The 18,657-nt window shown below is 49.2% G+C and overlaps 1 protein-coding gene across 5 annotated transcripts in view; it reads right to left on the reverse strand.

Moving 5' to 3' along the window:
* Positions 1 to 766: 766 nt before the first annotated feature.
* MEF2D (myocyte enhancer factor 2D) overlaps positions 767 to 18,657 on the reverse strand; it is a 161,199-nt gene continuing 143,308 nt past the window's right edge. For 3 of the 5 annotated variants that reach the window (XM_063145906.1, XM_063145905.1, XM_063145907.1), the window contains 4 exons: positions 16,733 to 16,923; positions 12,671 to 12,797; positions 2,982 to 3,138; positions 767 to 1,158 (listed from right to left, as the gene is read on the reverse strand). In XM_063145906.1, the coding sequence (XP_063001976.1) occupies positions 831 to 1,158; positions 2,982 to 3,138; positions 12,671 to 12,797; positions 16,733 to 16,923 (803 nt within the window). In that variant the 3' untranslated portion in view covers positions 767 to 830. Of the gene's footprint in view, positions 1,159 to 2,981; positions 3,139 to 12,670; positions 12,798 to 15,539; positions 15,561 to 16,732; positions 16,924 to 18,657 lie in introns of all 5 variants that reach the window. The other 2 variants (XM_063145904.1, XM_063145903.1) reach the window with 1 other exon arrangement.

The raw sequence follows: 18,657 nt of genomic DNA on the forward strand, positions 1-18,657 counted from the left end.
AAAAAACAAACAACCCTGTGTCCCAGATTACCAAAAGTTTGGGAAACACTGGATTAGAGAGTCAACTCTCTTAAAGCTATTGCATTTCTCCAGCCTTCATGGACCTGGATAAACTCATCAAAAATTGTGTCTCCATGCAAGACATCATCAATTGAGATTCAAAGCAGATTATTATTCCACTGAGAGCTTTAACTGGCCTCCCGCCCAACTGTGCTAAACTCAAACCCTGCCTTTGGCTTCGAGGGACGCCCCGTGCGCCCCTGGAAGGAAGCCTGCAAGCAGAAGCTCTCCCCCAGTTCTCTGTAACTGCTCCCGACATATCCGAAGGCACTCTTCTTCTTCTTCTTCTTCTTCTTCTTCTTCTTCTTCTTCTTCTTCTTCTTCTTCTTCTTCTTCTCTCTCTCTCTCTCTCTCTCTCTCTCTAAGTTATGACTAGCTGCACAAATGCCGCATTGTGGAACAATCTCTCCCCTTCTGCCCTGCCCGCCTGCCTGCCCAGAGCTGGCATTTGCACGAGTCACAATATGGGGTGAGGCCCAAGGCCCTGGGGAGTCTGGTGACCAGTGAGGGATTTCTATACTTTTTGTGGCTCTTGACAGGTCCTCGAGAGCCGTTATGTACTGCATAATGTCGCTAGAACGGACGCCTACAAAAATCCTAAAGCTATTTCTCAGGCAGTTTATAATAGTTTCCCCCCACCCTCAGCACCCCATGCCTCCCCCTCCCTCTCCCCTCCTCATCCCCCCCCGCAACCACTGCCCCCCCTCCTGACCCACACTCCGGAGAGCCAACAGCCACTCTGCAGGGGGCACTGGCCCCAGGGGAGCCAGTTATGTTACCCAAGCGTCCAAGCGCATGCGTTTGACGGACGGGTTCTCCCCGTCGGCCTCGGGGGCGGGTCTCAGGAGGCCGAGGGAGGAGCCGAAGTCAGCCCGCGACGGGTCTTCCCGCTCGGCGCCCTCGTAGGAGCTGGCATTGCTGCTGAGGCTGTCAACGGGGGAGCATCCCGTGGGCTCGTGCCGGCCTTGGTGAGGGAAGGAGGAGAGTGGCGTGGCAGTGCTGCGCTCCCGGTTGGGAGAAACGGGCTCCGACTTGATGCTGATGTTGGGATTGGTGTTGACGGTCAAGGTGGTGGCGTGGGAAAGGTGGCTGCCTTGTCTGCGCAGGGAGAGAGACAGAGAGAGAGAGAGAACGGGTCACTGAATGTAGGGGTCTGTTGCCATTGGCCACAAGGGCCTCCAAAGGGGCCACCAGTCAATTAATCACGCCCCCCCCCCATGCCTGGCAACAGTGCAGTGATTAAATAAACTGGCCCCCAAAGGCTCAGAAGCCCCAACGTGCTTCAGAAGTAAGTGCCAGGCGGAGCCGCGCTGCTCTGGCAGGAGAGCGGGGGGGGGGGGGTTTGCAGTCCCAACTCTCTCCTGCTCCAGAGGCAACATTTATTCTGTAGGCTGCTGTTTTGCTTTCGCCTCCCCTTTTAGCATAAAACCTTTGAGTTGGCTGACAATGGAAGCTAAAAGTCAACTGAAACATGTAAAACAATACAGGTTACTTCAAGACAGCAAAACCAATGATACAAAAATGAAAAACTCACAAACATTCTGTCCATTAAAAACGTAAGAGAATAACACTGTTTTCACCTGGCAACTAAAAACCAAACGGAGTCAGTTCTCAGGGGAAGCCATTTGACAAACAGGGTGCCACCACACACAAGGCCCTCTGTGGTCCTCCAGAGCTGACCTCAAGGGCAGGCTCACCTCTGAGCCTGGGGGTGGGGCGGGGCTCCTCAGAGAAAGAGCCGCAGCAGCCGAGGTCCCAGGCTGCACTCAGCCTCGAACGGTCTGCACGCAAAGCCACTGCTGAGATTGCGCAAACACGCTGCTGCAGCCCTCTTGGCGAGGGGGGCCTTCCAGCGGAGCCCTCGGAGCGGAGCGGTCTGCCCAGCCCCTCTCAAAGGCCGGACGGAGGCCTTTCCCACTGCACTCAGCCAGCAGACTGGCCTCTTATGCAACCAGCCCATCTCACAGGGTCAGAAGTCAACCCGGGTCTTCTTTGCTCCACTGACAGAATCATGCCGGCTCCGTGGCTGCAGAGGGGCTGCAGAGGGCTTCCGTGCAGAAAGTGCAGCTCTCAATGCCGACAATCCTCCTGAGCGGTGGGGTTGGGGGCCTTTGCTACTCCTCCTGCCCTGCAACTACGAAGCCAGTTCTGCACCACGCAACTCCAAGTACAATGCTCCAGGGGAGTAACAAAACTCCACGTTGCCTCTCTGCAAGAAGAGTGAGTGTGGTGACCCACATGCCACCGGGCCTCTGTGCTCCCACACGCACCCACACTAGTCCATTGGCTGAGGTGGAACAAACTGGTCTCATTTGAGTCCAGAGCCGAATCATTTTGCAATCTTTGGAGAAACTGCTGGGCCCCTCCAGAGGGTCTGCGTCCCCAGCAAGGCCGGGCTGCAAGTAGCTGAGCTGCAGGTCACAAACCATCAGTTGAAGACCCACACTCTAAAGCAGGGATGGGGAACCCCTTGGCCCATGGCTGAATTTGGCCCACCAGCCTGCCCCGTCCAGCCTACCGAGGCCTCCAGTGAAGCCCCCGCCTCAGAGGGTGGGTGCGCAAGAGGGCCACAGCCTCATGGGGTCAGCTGAGAGTCCGCTGCCTTCACTGATCAGAAAAGGGGAGAGGGAGCAATGTGGAGGCCTGGCTGAGCTGCTGCCTTGAGAAGCCAGCAGGGAAGTGTGTCGTGTGTGCTGGTGGGGGACAAAAGAGCAGCCGGGGGGGGGGGCTGCCATTAGTGGGCTGGCCCTTCTCCCTGCTGGCATGTGACTCCCAACATGCGTATCCAGAGACAATTTGGTCCTTGGTCCAAAACAGTCCCACCACCACCACCGCAGCCCTGCTCTAAATGCTCTCATGTTGCCCGATTAAGGGCAACAGAATTCCTTTCCAAGGGGGAAAAGACCTTGCATGTCACTTACATTAAGTTACTTAGTGATACGGGAACCAGATGCTGCTGCTGCTGCTGCTGCTGCTGCTGTTGCTGCTGCTGCCAAGCAGAGATGTTGCCCAGAGACAAACCAGTGGGTGAACTGAATGCTGGTAGGGATGAAAGATCTGCGCTGGTCAACTGGTAGTCTGAAAGGAAAAGGGGAGAAGGGCTGCAGAAGGCAAAGACACGCCAGCTTCAGAGCTTCAGACCCATCTCAGGAATCCAGCAATAGTCTTTCTTGGGCCGGTTTAAATGGTAAATAGAAAGATGCAGCCACAGCTAAGGCCTACAACCAAAGGTTTATTGAAACACCCCCATGAGGCTGAGAGGTGTTGACTAGTTTCCCCCGGGGAGCCTGTTGTCCCCAACTTCAGTTCCAATAATCATGTTACGGGGATCATGGTATTCCACTATAATTCCATTTCCATGGGCTCCGGAATGGTTCTTGGGCACAATTCAAAGCGCTGGTGATTACCTTTAGAACCCTATAAAGTTTGGGGGGCCCGGTTTTTCAACGGATCACTTTCTCCCATATGAACCTGCCCATTCCAGGTTCCAGCTGGACATCAGGAAAAACTTCCTGACTGTTAGAGCAGTACAATGGAACCAGTGACCTAGGGAGGTTGTGGGCTCTCCCACACTGGAGGCATTCAAGAGGCAGCTGGACATCTATCTGTCAGGGATGCTTTAGGGTGGATTCCTGCACTGAGTAGGGGGTTGGACTCGATGGCCTTGTAGGCCCCTTCCAGCTCTGCTATTCTATGATTCTATGATTTGCATGAACTGGGACCTTGTGGCTAGCAATTATATCGCACCTGTTGACGTTTTCTGTTGCTCTGCAGGTTTTTATTTTTACTTGGTATTTTAGTATCATGGTTGTTGGTCCTTATTTTGTTTTATTGGTTAACTCACTTTGAAGGCCTGCAGAAGGAAAAGCTGCCTATAAACATAAACTAACAAATCTCTCTCTCACACACACACACACAAATCAACATTCTGGTTGCTAAATAAATGATGCAATATGCACATTATTGCTGGCCTCACAAAGGGAAGCTTTACGTGGCTGGTTTGTTTTTGTTTTTTTAATGCTAGAAAAATAACAGACTGGAGGGAAAAGAGAATTGAGGTTTATAAAACTATATGCCACTAGGTGGGGGCCTTTGCACATGCCTGCTAGTAATATCAGACATAGGGAGAATCAATGAGTTTTGCTCTAGGCTTGGGGGGAGGGAAGGAGGGGGGTTGGTCAGGGCCTGGTCATGTGACCAGGCCCTGACCAATGGGCGCTGCTGCCACCAAAAAAGCAGCCTTGATCCAGCTGTGGTGGGGAGTAAGCCATGAGCAGCACTCTCCACAATCATCACCTACAGACACCAACATAGCAAACTGCCCTGTTGGGTCTGACCATCCAGGCTCCATACAGTCCAGCATTTGCTTAAACTCCCAAACACTGTCGGAGCCTCATAAACAGGCAGTTTTGGCATGGGTTTATTTATTTTGTTTATTTATTTACAAGATTTATATCTCCAAATCTAAAACAGATTCCAGAGTGGTGCACGTAGGAATAAAACTATAAAAAGAAAGAAAGCAAATTAAAATTGTTTCATTTAAAACAAAGGACCAGTAAAAACAGTGGCTGGTCAGTTGAAGACGTCTTCCTGGAATAGAGCTGTTTTCAAGAGGCATTGGAAGCAGTGTAGTGCTGGCACCTGCCTGACCTCCAGGGGCAGGGAGTTCCACAGAGAAGGGGCCACCACACTCAAGGCTCTTCTCCTGGTGGATTCCAGTTGGGCCACGTGGAACCACCAGGAGCACGCCCTCCAATGACCTCAGTGATCAGGTAGGATGGTAAGGGAGAAGGCATCCTGGTCCCAAGTTGTTTAGGGCTTTGTACACTAGTACCAAGTGTAGCCAAAAGGCAGCCAGTGCAGCTCCCTCAGTAAAGGAATTGCATGCTGAAAAGAGGCAGCGCCTGACAGCAGCTGAGCGGCTTCTTTCTGCACTAGTTCCAGTGTCTGGAGCACCCCTAAGGGCAGCCCCACCTGCAGGGCATTGCAGTAACCCAGTCTTGAGGTTAGAAACGCCTGCCCCACTGTGGCCAAGCTATCCCTGTCCAGAAGCGGCCGTAGCTGGCAAGAACGAAAGCATAGGCACTGCCTTCTCCAAGCCCTGCATGTGTGCATACAGCTGAGCAAGCTGAGACATGCACTGTGCACACTTTTCAAGCACTTTGTCACAGCCGCCCATGTTAATGGCCCCTCAAGCATGCGCAATTAATAAGACCCACAGGTCACAGCCGGTTCCTTGAGCTCTAGGGGCATGGCTCCAGCTGCAAAGTTACACGGCCCTGGAAGTACATTTTAAACATCCACATCTCATAAGTGAATCCACTGCACCCAACACCTCACTCTGAAAATATGACCACGTTTAGAGCTCCAGAGTTCAGTAGGCACTGGCAAACTGTCGGATCAACCTGAGACAGGTGAGAGCTGGCAGGTCAGGTTACTTATTAGGTATGAGGTGAGTGTGTGCCAGCAATCAGCCTATTAAACACAGAAAAAACAGGTACCATGTATAATACACAGATACAGCTACCTATTAGGAAACATGCACAATTGAGAAAATTAATGTTATTGTTAATTGGTGTACAGTGGCAACGTACAGAGATTTCATAAGAACAATAACAACAAAGATTGTTCCTGACTGTTAGAGCAGTACGACAATGGAACCAGTTACCCAAGAAGGTTGTGGGCTCTCCATCACTAGAGGCCTTCAAGAGGCAGCTGGACAACCATCTGTCAGGGATGCTTTAGGGTGGATTCCTGCATTGAGCAGGGGGTTGGACTCGATGGCCTTGTAGGCCCCTTCCAACTCTGCTAGTCTATGATTCTATGAAAGATGACAGATCACTGCCTCCAAGAAGCTGACTGTTAAACTCTGAGAGTAAAAAGGACACCAGGGTAACAAGAAGTTTAGACAGACCCAGTGGTGAGAAAAACCCTAATGATAATTACAGAAATTCCAGTTTTACCAGTCTTTGTGAATCGAAGCTTTTCTAAATCCAATAGGGTTTATATTAACCAATTCCATGTCGTGTGAGTACTTAAAAGTCAGGGTACATGCAAAAGTAAGTGAAACCCTGGTTGTATCAGCTCAATTCAACTTAAACTAGCACAAAATATTGCGGTCAGGTTAGTGTCTGGGACATCCCGTGGAGGCCATATAACACTGGTTTAAAAATCTTTACACATTGTCATCTTTTCAGCGCCAGGTCAAGACTTTTCTCTTCTCTCGGGCATTTTAATAGCATTTAACAACGTTAAGTTTGTTTTTAATGGACCCCAGAAGTGTTGTTTTTAAATGGATACTGTTGCTTTTATACTGTTTTTATGTTTTTTAAATTTTTGCATACTTTTAATGTTTACTATTTTTAATTGTTGTAAACCGCCCAGAGAGCTTCGGCTGTGGGGTGGTATATAAATGTAATAAAATAAATAAATAAATAAATAAATAAATAAATAAATAAATAAATAAATAAATACACTGGCTGCCAATTCCTTTCCAGGCAAAATATGAAGTGCTGGTTCTTACCTTTAAAGCCCGACATGGCCTAGGTCCAAGCTCCCCTCCCCTATGTCCCAGCCCACCTCTGAAGGGCCTTGGAGGTGCATCTGGTGCGGCTGCCCCCTGTGAGATTGGCAGTCCCATGCCAGAGGGCCTTGGCCTTTGCCACCCCTCAGCTGTGGAATGTGCCCTGCAGGGTGAAATGTGCCAGATGGCTTCCTTGGATGTCTTTAAGCAGGCAGTAAAGACCTCTATTATTCCGCCAGGCCATCCCCTTTTGGAATCTTATTTCTGACCATTCTATATTGCTTTTATGCTTTTATTGATTGTTTTACCTTTTTAAATTGCTTTTAACAATTTTATGCTACCTATGGTATTTTATTGACTGTTTTAATCTTGTTTAAATTGCTTTAACTTTGTATAACGTTTAGGGTATTCTGTGCAGAGGCAGTATATAAAATGAATAAATAAAAATCATAATAATTAAACGGAATAATTAGAATCAGGTATTTAAGTAATTAGGCAGGTCTTCAGGGGTGAATTTGGGAGGCACCATCCTATAAAATGACCAGAAACATTATGGGTTTGGTCTTTACCACATGGTTGTGTGGGAGCATATCATGCCAGAGATCAAAAGACATCTCTGAGGACCTCAGAAAAGCAGTGTTACAAAAATGTTACAAAAACATTTTAAAGGATTTGGGGCTTCACCAATCCACTGTCAGACAGATAGTCTATATGCATGGAGAAGGTTCAAGACTACAGTTGCTCTACCCAGGAGCGGCCATTCTATCAAAATCTCTCCAAGAACGAATCAGCGCATCATCCAGGAAGTCAAAAAGAATCCCAGAGAAACATCTAAGGATCTGCAGGCCACTCTCGCCTTGGCTAATGTGAGAGTAGCAATCAGAAAAAGACTGAACAAGAATGGTTTTCCATTCTAGCCAAGAGGAAACCACAGCTAAAAAGCACATTGCTGCCTTCCTGGAGTTTGCTAAAGGTCACCTATGATCCTCAAGACTTCTGGAACAATGCTCTCTGGACAGATGAGTCAAAGGTAGAACTTTTTGGCTTCAATGAGAAGTATTATGTTCAGCAAAAAACAAACACTGAGTTTGAACAGAAGAACTTCATCCCAACCGTCAAGCATGGTGCTGATGGGAATGTGATGGTTTGGGCCTGCTTTGCTTCCTCAGGATCTGGACGGCTTGTCATCATTGACACAACCATGAATTCTGCAGTTTGTCAGAAGATTCTAGAGGAGAATGCCAGGCCATCTGTCTGTGAGCCAAAGCTGAACCAAAAGTGGGTCATGCAGCAAGGCAATGATCCTGAACACACAAGTTCTACAAAAGAATGGCTGTGGAAGAAGAAATCCCATGTTTAGAACGGCCTAATCAAAGTCTGGACCTAAATCCCATCGAAATGTTGTTGGCAGGACCTGAAGGGAGCAGTTCATGCAAAGAAGCCCTCAAATGTCATGGAGTTGAAGCAGTTCTGTCAGGAGGAATGGGCCAAAATTCCTCAAAACCAACGTGAGAGAATGACCAACAGTTACAGGACACGCTTGCTTGACATCCCTGCTGCTCAATGGGGTGGCACCAGGGCCTGAATTTGAAGGTTCCCATACTTTATCACACATGGATATTAAATGTTGAATTACGTAGTAGTTGAAAAAGCATCATGTTTGTGTGTCATTTGTCAAATCAGGTCATCTCTTGTTCTTTATCTAGGATTATGGGGTTAGATTAAGATCCAATAACATTTTAGGTTGGAAATATGTGACAATCCCAAGGGAGTCACAATTTTTTTTCTCACCGCTGTATAGAAAAACTGGCAGCTATGTCTGGACATTTCCCTTTTCTAAAGTCTGCACTTAAGCCTCACTCAGGAATTGGTATAAAAGAACAAAGAAGGGGCACAATCTCACCAGTTAAATATGCTGGGATTAAAAAGTGTGCAACGGCCCCCGTACCGAAACCGGTGAGAACTACAAACGCTGAGCAGGATGGCACGGTGCCAACAGTTTTTAACACGTGTAAAGAACACTCTCTCCCTAGGAACCAAGAGATTTAAAAAATTCTGATTGGGGGAAATAATAAGGCTTGGGCCTGTTTTTCTGCATAGTTCATTTTTCACCATGAGCTGCGCACCCAGCCTGCTTCAGGGTGGGAAGAGGCACCGGCCCTTGGAGCTGTCGTCACTCCAATTTGCATGTGTTTCAACACCCAAAGTTTCTTGATGCCGCCTTGAAATTAAAAGGACTTTTGTGTAGTGGAAAGTCAGCTTGTGTCTTTCTTGCGTGAAACTCCCATAACAAGGAGAGGAGGAGAACCCTCTTACAGCTATAATCAAACCCGAAGGGACAGCACTTTAAATATTTGAACGAAGGGGACATTCATTCTTCTCCCAAGAAGCTGCCAGCCTCTGATCAAATTTCCCCAGAGGCGGTTCTGCCAGATTGTCTCTCTGGGTTTGATGTGAACACAATGCAGCCTGAATATTTGGTGGAGCCCTTGGCTGCGCTGTTCCACCCCATCCCATCCCATTCTTGTTTTGGGTGTCTGCAGTTTCTGTCACCCCCTCCCCTCCACAGCTGTCAAAACCACTCGGAAGACTGAGCAGCTGCCAAAGCCCTTGTTGGGAAATTCTGAGCCCCCTCTGCACTGTCGGAGAAAACCTGCAAGCTTCTCTTCCACATCAAGGATGCATGGGAAAAAGTGAAGCAAAACATAACACTTTGCATTTATCCCAAAAGAGTGGCAAAGATGTAGCACCAGCCACTCAATTTAGCTTCCAAAGAACCTCAGGAAAAAGAATAAAAATACAATCCAAGTTTCTAGCCCCTTCATCTTTAAAGTTTTGAAGATATGCTTGAAAATGCCTGGGCAGCCAAAGTCTGCGGACATCTCAGAAACCAGAGAAGATTTCCCACAGCCTGAGGGCAGGTCTCTCCGTGCTCTGCCTATCAAGTTTTCCTCTCCGTGTTGCCCTGTCTGTCTATAGGAGCAGAGGGAGAAATGCTGGAGCGGGATGGTGGGAAACTGGGAACAGGGAAAGGGTTTACAACACTGATGTAAAATGGTCATTTCAGTCTCCAACATTGCAAAATACTATTAATCAAGTTAAAATTACACAAATGAAACAACACTTACACCGCATTGCATGTACATGTTTTTTCCTCCTAATGTGAATATAACCACCCAGGTAGGGAATGAAAAAAGTAACTTTTGAAGCGACAAACAGCGGGTGCTCTATTAGAAACAGCAGCAGCAACCTCAGAAAAAACAAAGCTGGCGGTTGAATGCCAGGTGCCCATTTTGGTTGGCAGTTCCTTTACAAGGGCCGAACTCCCAGCACTGAGTATTTACTATGGTTTGTTGAATCATGGATTGTGTGAACTCAGAACTATGGGTTAACTACGAGCGGTTAACCATGAACATGAAGATAACCCATGGCTTGTTTGATTGTGAGTTGTAGGTTGTTGAAACCATTGGTAGCCATTATGTGTGATCCCAGAATTGTGGGTCATTCATGGACAGTGGCAGCAGGCAAGAACGGTAAAAGCAAACAAACAACCCAACCAGCCACTCTATATATCAGTACTACAGTGCCAGGAAGGCATGTAGGGTAGAGGGAAAGAGTGGGTAAAAGGGACAGGAACTAAGCAACCCAGGGATTGGAAATACCCAATTTGCTTGATTGTCCGGCAGCCAAACCATGGGTTAACTCCGGGTAAGGCAGAAAGGCTCGATTTGCAATAACAGACACAAAGGGCAAGCGCCAGACACCCACCTGACTTGCCGTCGCCCTGGGAAGGGCATCCCTCGTGAGCAGACAGACGTTGGGCCATGTCTGCTAATTAAGACGGGCGTGTTGACCTCACACCTCATTCCATTCCTCGGCATCAGCCCACTCCTGAAGACCAGCTCAGTGTCATTCTCTGTGTCACCTTCAGGCTTCTTGGGCTGACCTCTGAAGTGCACCCCTTTGCTGCCTATGCTGGAGGCCCTCTGGCCCAGAACTCGGTCTCCAACTAGATGCTTCTGCGAAGCTCACAAACAGGGCATGGCAGCAACGTCCCTCCCCTTGGGCCTCCCACAGGGTTCTGGACTGCAAAAAAAGGCTTTGGAGCCCAGGAGCAAAGGAGAACGCCTGCTACAGAGCCCATCCGTCTGGCCCAGGATGGTCTACATGAAGCGGCAGCGGCTCAGATCAGGCTCTTTTGTAGCATTGGAGGGTACAAGGCAGGTGAGCATCCAAGATGAAGACCGAAAAAGAGAAAAGTCTCAGGATGCTATCAACAAACTGACTGCAAGGAAGTCTGGCACGTTGGGCTTTTCTACAATCAATTTGTTTATTTATTTATTACATTTATATACCGCCCCATAGCTGAAGCTCTCTGGGCAGTTTACTATGTTGATAGCATCCTGAGACTTTTCTTTCTTTTTGTGTTCTTTTGTAGGATTGAACTTGAATTTGGGACATTTTGCATGCAAATCATGCACTCTACCACTGAGTTATGGTCCTTGCATTGAACTGAGACTAAAACTGCCACTATGGTGCGACCACACTTAGAATACCATGTACAGTTCTGGTCACTGCACCTAAAAACAGATATTGCAGAGTTGAAAAAAGTAAGTCAAGGGCAACTCAAATGATCCAGGGGCTGGAAAATCACCCCTAGGAGGGAAGGTTACAACAGTTGGGATTGTTTAGCTTAGAAAAAAGGAGGCTGAGGGGAGTCATGATAGAGGTGGACAAAATGATGCCTGGTGTGGAGAATGTGGACAGGGAGGCATTTCTCTCCCTCTCTCAAAATACTAGGACCCAATGGGATCATCATCCCATGAAGATGATTGGTGGGAGATTCAGGACAGATGAAAGGAAGTCCTTCTTCACACAGCGCAGAGTCAAACTCTGGAATTCGCTACCACGAGATGTAGTGATGGCCACCAGTTTGGATGGCTTTAAAAGGAGGTTGGATAAATTCTTGGGAGGAGAAGGCTATTGATGGCTATGTGCCATCAGCAACATGGGCATGAGAGTGCTGTTGCCCTCATGTCCTGCTTGTGGGTTTTCCGTGGGCAGCTGGTTGTGTGAACAGAATGCTGGACTAGATGGACCCTTGCTCTGATCCAGCATCAGAGCTCCTCTTATGCTCTTGCATACAGTTATTATGGCTTTGACAGAAGAGACTACACTTCAAAAAAGAGAAGAGGAAACCTCTAAGGCAGTGGTTCTCAACCTTCCTAATGCTGCGACCCTTTAATACAGTTCCTCATGTTGTGGTGACCCCCAACCATAAAATTATTTTCGTTCTTCTCTACACGATCCATTGTCATGGGATGGTTTGCTAATGAAAATAATACATAACAATAGCTTTAATAATACAAAAGATGATACATGACATAGTTCAGTCAATACAGTTTCCTAAGACCATTGGAAATATGTGTTTTCCGATGGTCTTAGGCGACCCCTGTGAAAGGGTCATTCGACCCCCAAAGGGGTCCCGACCCACAGGTTGAGAACCGCTGCTCTAAGGTGTACTACCTTACAATGTAAGGAGCCGTAGCTCAATGGTAGAACCCCCGCTTTGCATGCAGAAGGTCCCAGGTTCAATCCCCGGCATCACCAGGTAGAACGAGGAAAAATTCCTACCTGTAACTCCGGAGAGCCGTTTCTGCCAGTCCGTGTCGACAACACTGGGCTAGATGGACCAGTGGTCTGACTCGGTCTGAGGCAGCTTCCTATGTAACCAGCCCAGTGCACATCAATACAATTCCTGTCAGGAGCATTTTGCAAAACAAAACAACCGTCTGCATGCTCCATTCACTCATCATTGATCTCTCCAATTCCTGCCAGATCCTAGGAAAATCTCTTGCTTAAGCAAGGAGATACCAAGCACTAGCAGGTGGGGTGGGGGCGTAGAGGGTTCCAGGCTCCCTGCATGTTTGCCCACGACCCCCTCCAGCTCCCTCTGCTTGTCTCTGGAAAAACCGCCAGGATTCCTGACACTCACGGCTTGGCCGGTGGCGCGTGGCTCATGGCAACCTGTCACCAGCCTCTTCTTGTCTGGGTTTCTACAACGTGGCCAGGTGGGATCAGCCTTACCTGTGTTGTACGCTGTGGGCATGGCTGAGAAGGGCAACCCCTGGGTCAGGAGGCTTGGAGTAGTCACGGAAACAACCGGGGTAGTCAGAGAATGACTCGCTTGAGAGACAACAAGCCTCTGTGTGTTCTGTTGTGGGGGAGAGAGAGAGAAAGAGAGAGAGAGTCATGAGACAGGGAAGCAAGGAGGATCATAGAATCATAGAATAGTAGAGTTGGAAGGGGCCTACAAGGCCGTCGAGTCCAACCCCCTGCTCAATGCAGGAATCCACCCTACAATATACTTGACAGATGGTTGTCCAGCTGCCTCTTGAAGGCCTCTAGTGTGGGAGAGCCCACCACCTCCCTAGGTCATTGGTTCCATTGTCGTACTGCTCTAACAGTGAGGAAGTTTTTCCTGATGCCCAGCCGGAATCTGACTTCCTGTAACTTGAGCCCGTTATTCCGTGTCCTGCACTCTGGGAGGATCGAGAAGAGATCCTGGCCCTCCTCTGTGTGACAACCGTTTAAGTATTTGAAGAGTGCTATCTTGTTTCCCCTGAATCTCCTCCTCTCCAGGCTAAACGTACCCAGTTGTTTCAGTCTCTCTCAAGAGGAGATGACCTATTGAGCCATTCTCTGGCGCAGGATGCCAAGCCTCGACATAACAGGGAAGAAAAACGCCCCCAGCTTTTCCAGCCTTTTATGTCTTGGACAGAACAAAGACAGACCCCAGCCTTTGGGAGAATGCCATGCCTATTCCTGCTCCCTCCTTCCTGGCCTCTCTCCAAGGGCTCTTCACACATGCAGACACAGGGCCCTTCCTCTTGCCACTTCCGCGCCCCACGTGGAACCAGGAAGCTGCCTAAAGCCGAGAGGCGTCCCTCTCCATCGGGCTCATCTGGCCAGCAGGCAAAGGGGCTTTCTCAGCTCTCCTGCCTGACCCCCTCCCCCCACCTTTGGAGCTGCCAGGAACAGACGCTCAGCCAGAGCGCCCTCCCCAGAAGCACATGACCCCTGCTTCTACAGAGTGCCCAGGGAGCTCCACTCGGATGGCCCTCAGCCAAGGGGTCTTTCCCCACCGCACTGCCCAAGACCAGCCACAATGCCCTTTCTGGCATGCAACCTTCTCCACTGAAAGCACCCGGGTTGTTTTGCAGCGTCACCGTGTGATGGTTCAGACAGGTGTGCAAAGCAGTCTGAACTCTCACCAGGCCTCTGCTCCACCCCCTCTACCGTCTTGCCTCCAGTCCTTTGCTCCATGCACCCCCGCGCCTCGTCAGCCCCCTCCTCCACCGACTGCTTTTCTGCCTTCTTTTCAATGAGGGACCTGCTCATTTGGCCAGGCTGTGCCTTCTGCGAGCTCTGGACTTCCACTTTTGCTTCCACTTTTGGCTTTCAAAGGGCAGGACCCACAGGGTCTGGAACATCACCAGGATGGGAGCCAGGAACAAAAGCTAGGCAAGCGGACAGCAGCTGCCTGGAGCATGCGAAGCAACGGCACCCTCGTCTGTTCAAGCTGGAGTTTCAGAGTGAAGAAAGGATCGTGCTCCCCTTGTGGGCCTATGCATCAGGACCACCCTTAGCACCAGGGCAGAATGTGGCAGAATGGCACAAGGTCACCAAGCCACCAGGGTGGACAGGACTCACCAAGAGCTGGCTAACAACACATCCTGCTTGCCACAAAATGGCAGGTTCATGTCCCTCCACAGGGTGACCACTGGGGAGAGGGACTTCTCCGTTGTCCCCCCACCCCTACCCCGACGATATGTTCTCCCCAGGGCAGGCTGCCAGATGCCCACTTAGATGTCCTTTCAGAACCATTTCTATTTCCCCCAGACCTTCATTAACCTTGGATGAGACGGCTTTAACCCTGCTGTTTGGCTCTTGGGTCATTTATTATTTATTTTATTACATTTATATACCGCCCCATAGCTGAAGCTCTCTGGGCGGTTTACAGAAGTTATGCTATTAGGGTTGTAAGATCTTATTGTTTTGATGCTGCAAGACACCCAGGAAACATTTATATTGAAGGACGGGAGAGAAAACACACACACGCACACGCACATGCTAAAACCTCCCGGGGCCCTGGTCTGAAGGCACCTGATGGAGCCAGCTTAATGAAGCTAAGCAGGGCTGGTTCTGTCCAGTACCTGGACGGGAGAGCTCCAATTGCCCTGATTTGAGTTCCATCATGGAGGGAGGACGGGATATCATACAATGAAAGAGAATCTTCTCCTGGTCAGAGCCATGTGCTTCTGGATCTGACCATGGACCCTGTACTTCTTCCAAATCATCTGGAGAATGTCCAAGCCAGAACTGTACCTGCCTGGCGTAAAGGCTCTCTGCGTGACCCAGAAGAACCACATTATATCCCGAATCTCAGGTAACAGTGGTCAGGGGAGGGCCCTGTGAGGATGCTGTTTGAAGGGGACGAAGCATCCCACACAGTGACAGGATGGGGCGGAGCATGGACGTGGCCCGCATCTCAAGCCTCATGATGGACGAAGGAGACCTGGCAAACAGGCCCGGCCACTACTGTGTGCAGCATGTAAAGGGTGGCAGCAATTTTTGCCTACTTTGCAGCAGCAGCTTCTCCTTCCCAGAAAGGAAGACCCAGAAGTCCATGAAAAGCAAGGAGACCCTCCCCCTGCCCCAAGAACAGTCATCACTGGGGCACATGCGCCCACTGCCATGGCTATGCCGCAGCGAGTGGGGCAGGCTGCTAGCCCCCCAGCCCAACCCTATCGGGACATCCTGGAACAGGCCAGGAAGGAGCCCCCGTTCCCTCCAGCAACCCGCCCCCCTGCACACATGTTGTTAAGAGGGTCAAAGCAAGCCAAACACAAACACAAACACACACACACACACACAAGCAAGCAAGGAAACTCACCAGATCCAAATGATCCTCTGTCTGGGTGCAGAACAGAAATGAAACCAAAGGAAATTGTTACATTTGACTCTGAACTTTGGCCCTGTTTCCAGCACTAACTGAAAATCCTGTTCTCTATTGTCACTCATAGAGGACCAGAAATTCAAAGAGCCATGCAAGAAACTATTCAAAAAACTTTTCAATAGCAAAACTAAGCAACTAAAGAAAACGTTCTGCTTGGAGAATATCCAAGACGAAATGCCTGGAGGCAGGATGGCTGCCAGACCAGCAGCTGAAGGTGCCACCATCTTAGACTGGTTTCCACACACGCAAGCATGGTGCGTTTCGGGATGGAGGCGGCCTCACAGCGTCTCCTGCCCAATGGAATCTTCCACACTACTGTATTAGCCGAACGGGGAGGGCTGAGATAAGAGCTGTGCAAAATATCCCTCCCTTTCCAAAGACATTTCTGGCTTCCCAAATGGTGGGATTGCACATCTGGAATTACAGCTGCAACAGTTAGTCTGTTAATCAGATGGATTAATAGATAAAAACGTCTTGATCGACTAAAGGGTGCCCCAAATTAATTGGGCAGCAGAATTTCTATAAATATAAAAGCTGCAGGTGGCAGGTGGCAGCTTCTGCTTGTGTGTGAAAGGAAGAAGGGGGTTGACACTTTTATCACCCGAACACCCAGTATGTGGTTTTCTTTTAAAGGATGTTGTATGCAAATACATGCAAATTTGATTGTACAACCAACTAAGGCCACAGGATTGAGCTGTAAAACTCCTGATTCTGCACAGCAGCCGCTGCGTTCCGTTGCAAGCCAATCCAAGTCACTGTTGCACATCATATGTGGATCACCGTTACCTCCTGAGCCAACCTTTCCTAACCTGGTGCCTTCCAGATGTGCATTACAGCTCCTATCATCCCCAATCAGCATGACCCCTGGCAGCAGGGGATGGTGGAAGTTGCAGTCTGCTCCAACAAGACTGGCTATCTCAGACTGTAGGATGTTATATAATATTGTGTATTCGTCAAGAATAATAGCAAAGAAGAGATGGCAAAGTTTGTCCGAAGTGTTTTCATACAGACCAAAATCTATCTCCCGCATGGTCTGCTTGACTCAACCCCAGGTTGAAGGTCGGTGGTGGATAACACGCAAATTGGGCTCTGCTGCACCACTGGGTTTCTCCGCCTTAAGTGGGACTCACCAAATGGTGCATGAGTCCCTTCCCGCTCTGCGAGGTGATGACGCGCAGGTCTGGTTTGCGGTTGTTGTTGGCCAGCTGGGTGCTGTGGGAGGTCGGCGGCGGCGATTTTGCTGGGATGACCTTGCCGAGGCTATTGCCGTTGGAGACAGGGAGGAGACTTGGGGACGCTCTGGCACTGACATATCCATTCCCTGGAGGAGGAGGAGGAGGAGGAGGAGGAGGAGGAGGAGGAGGAGGAGGAGCAGAAGAAGAAGAAGAAGAAGAAGAAGAAGAAGAAGAAGAAGAAGAAGAAGAAGAAGAAGAAGAAGAAGAAGAAGAAGAAGAAGAAGAAGAAGAAGAAGAAAGCAGAGAGAATCAAGGATTTTGGAAAACCTAAGGTTGTCTCCGTTGCCTACTATAACTAATCCAAAGTACTGAAATAGCTCATATCTATCCCCTTTTGACCCCAGGGGGCCTCCATTTCTCTCCCCTTCCCCTGCTGATTCTCTGCCATCCATTTCCAGAACATAAAGCCCCTTGGAGTATGGGCTTGCCAAACCTGCGCTACATGCGGACTCGATGGCCTTATAGGCCCCTTCCAACTCTGCTGTTCTATATATGGACAGTGCTACAGACATATTAGTAACAACTACATCATCATCATCATCATCATCATCATCATCGGCAACAAATCCAGTTGAAACTAGGCAAAAGTCAGTATCTGGCCACTAACTGGACCATGAGGCTAGTAGTGAATAAGAACCAACAATCCTGGAGCTACTGCTACTGGAACAGCCTCTCCCCTTCCACTTTCCCACTGAAAATTAGAGGCACATTTTACAAAAAGTCCACACAAAGTCACAGTTTGGCTGTCTCACATCTTGGGCTGCTCCACCTCCATCTCACAATTAGTCATCGGAGCTAAATGGACCCTCCCATGTTGAGAGGCAGGATACCTCTGAGGACCAGTTGCTGGGAGACCAATGCTGAGGGGGAAGCTGCTCCTTCCCGTCCTGCTCATGGGCTTCCGTTGCATCCAGTAAAGCCACACAGAGATTCTGATGGAGGATAGGGTTGTCTATCAACTACTATTGGCCAGGGACATTACACTGAACCTCTGTGTTCAGAAACATCCCACCCTTGAATATAGAGGGGTAAACAGCAATGGGGGAGGGGACATTGCCTTGAGGCTTCTGCTTGTGAGTTTCCAAGAGACACCTGGGAACAGGAAGCTGGATCAAATGGTCCTTTATAACAGGCATTGGCAAAAGGGAGTTCTGCAGATGTTCTGGACTCCAACTCCCAGAAGTGCTTGCCAGCAAGGTCAGGAATGCTGGGTGTGGAAGTCCAAAACATCTAGAGAACTACTTCCTGCCCACCCATGCTTTAGAGTCTGATCGGGTGAAGTGTGTGTGCGTACCTTAGAATCATAGAATAGCAGAGTTGGAAGGGGCCTATAAGGCCATTGGGTCCAACCCCCTGCTCAATGCAGGAATCCACCCTAAAGCATCCCTGACAGATGGCTGTCCAGCTGCCTCTTGAAGGCCTCTAGTGTGGGAGAGCCCACAACCTCCCTAGGTAACTGATTCCATTGTCGCACTGCTCTAACAGTCAGGAAGCTTTTCCTGATGTCCAGCTGGAATCTGGCTTCCTTTAACTTGAGCCCGTTATTCCGTGTCCTGCACTCTGGGAGGATTGAGAAGAGATCCTGGCCCTCCTCTGTGTGGAGGGGGAGTATACTCTGTGTGGAGTATACTTAAATACACTCTTAAGTATTTGAAGAGTGCTCTCATGTCTCCCCTCAATCTTCTCCTCTCCAGGCTAAACATGCCCAGTTCTTTCAGTCTCTCTTCACAGGGCTTCATTTCCAGACCCCTGATCCTCCTCATTGCCCTCCTTGTTGAGGTTTGTGAAGGCGAGAAGCTTACATTGTCGTTCGCCAGGAT

The sequence above is a fragment of the Elgaria multicarinata genome, chromosome 21, assembly GCF_023053635.1.
Source record: "Elgaria multicarinata webbii isolate HBS135686 ecotype San Diego chromosome 21, rElgMul1.1.pri, whole genome shotgun sequence".
In the NCBI taxonomy this organism is placed as follows: domain Eukaryota; kingdom Metazoa; phylum Chordata; class Lepidosauria; order Squamata; family Anguidae; genus Elgaria; species Elgaria multicarinata.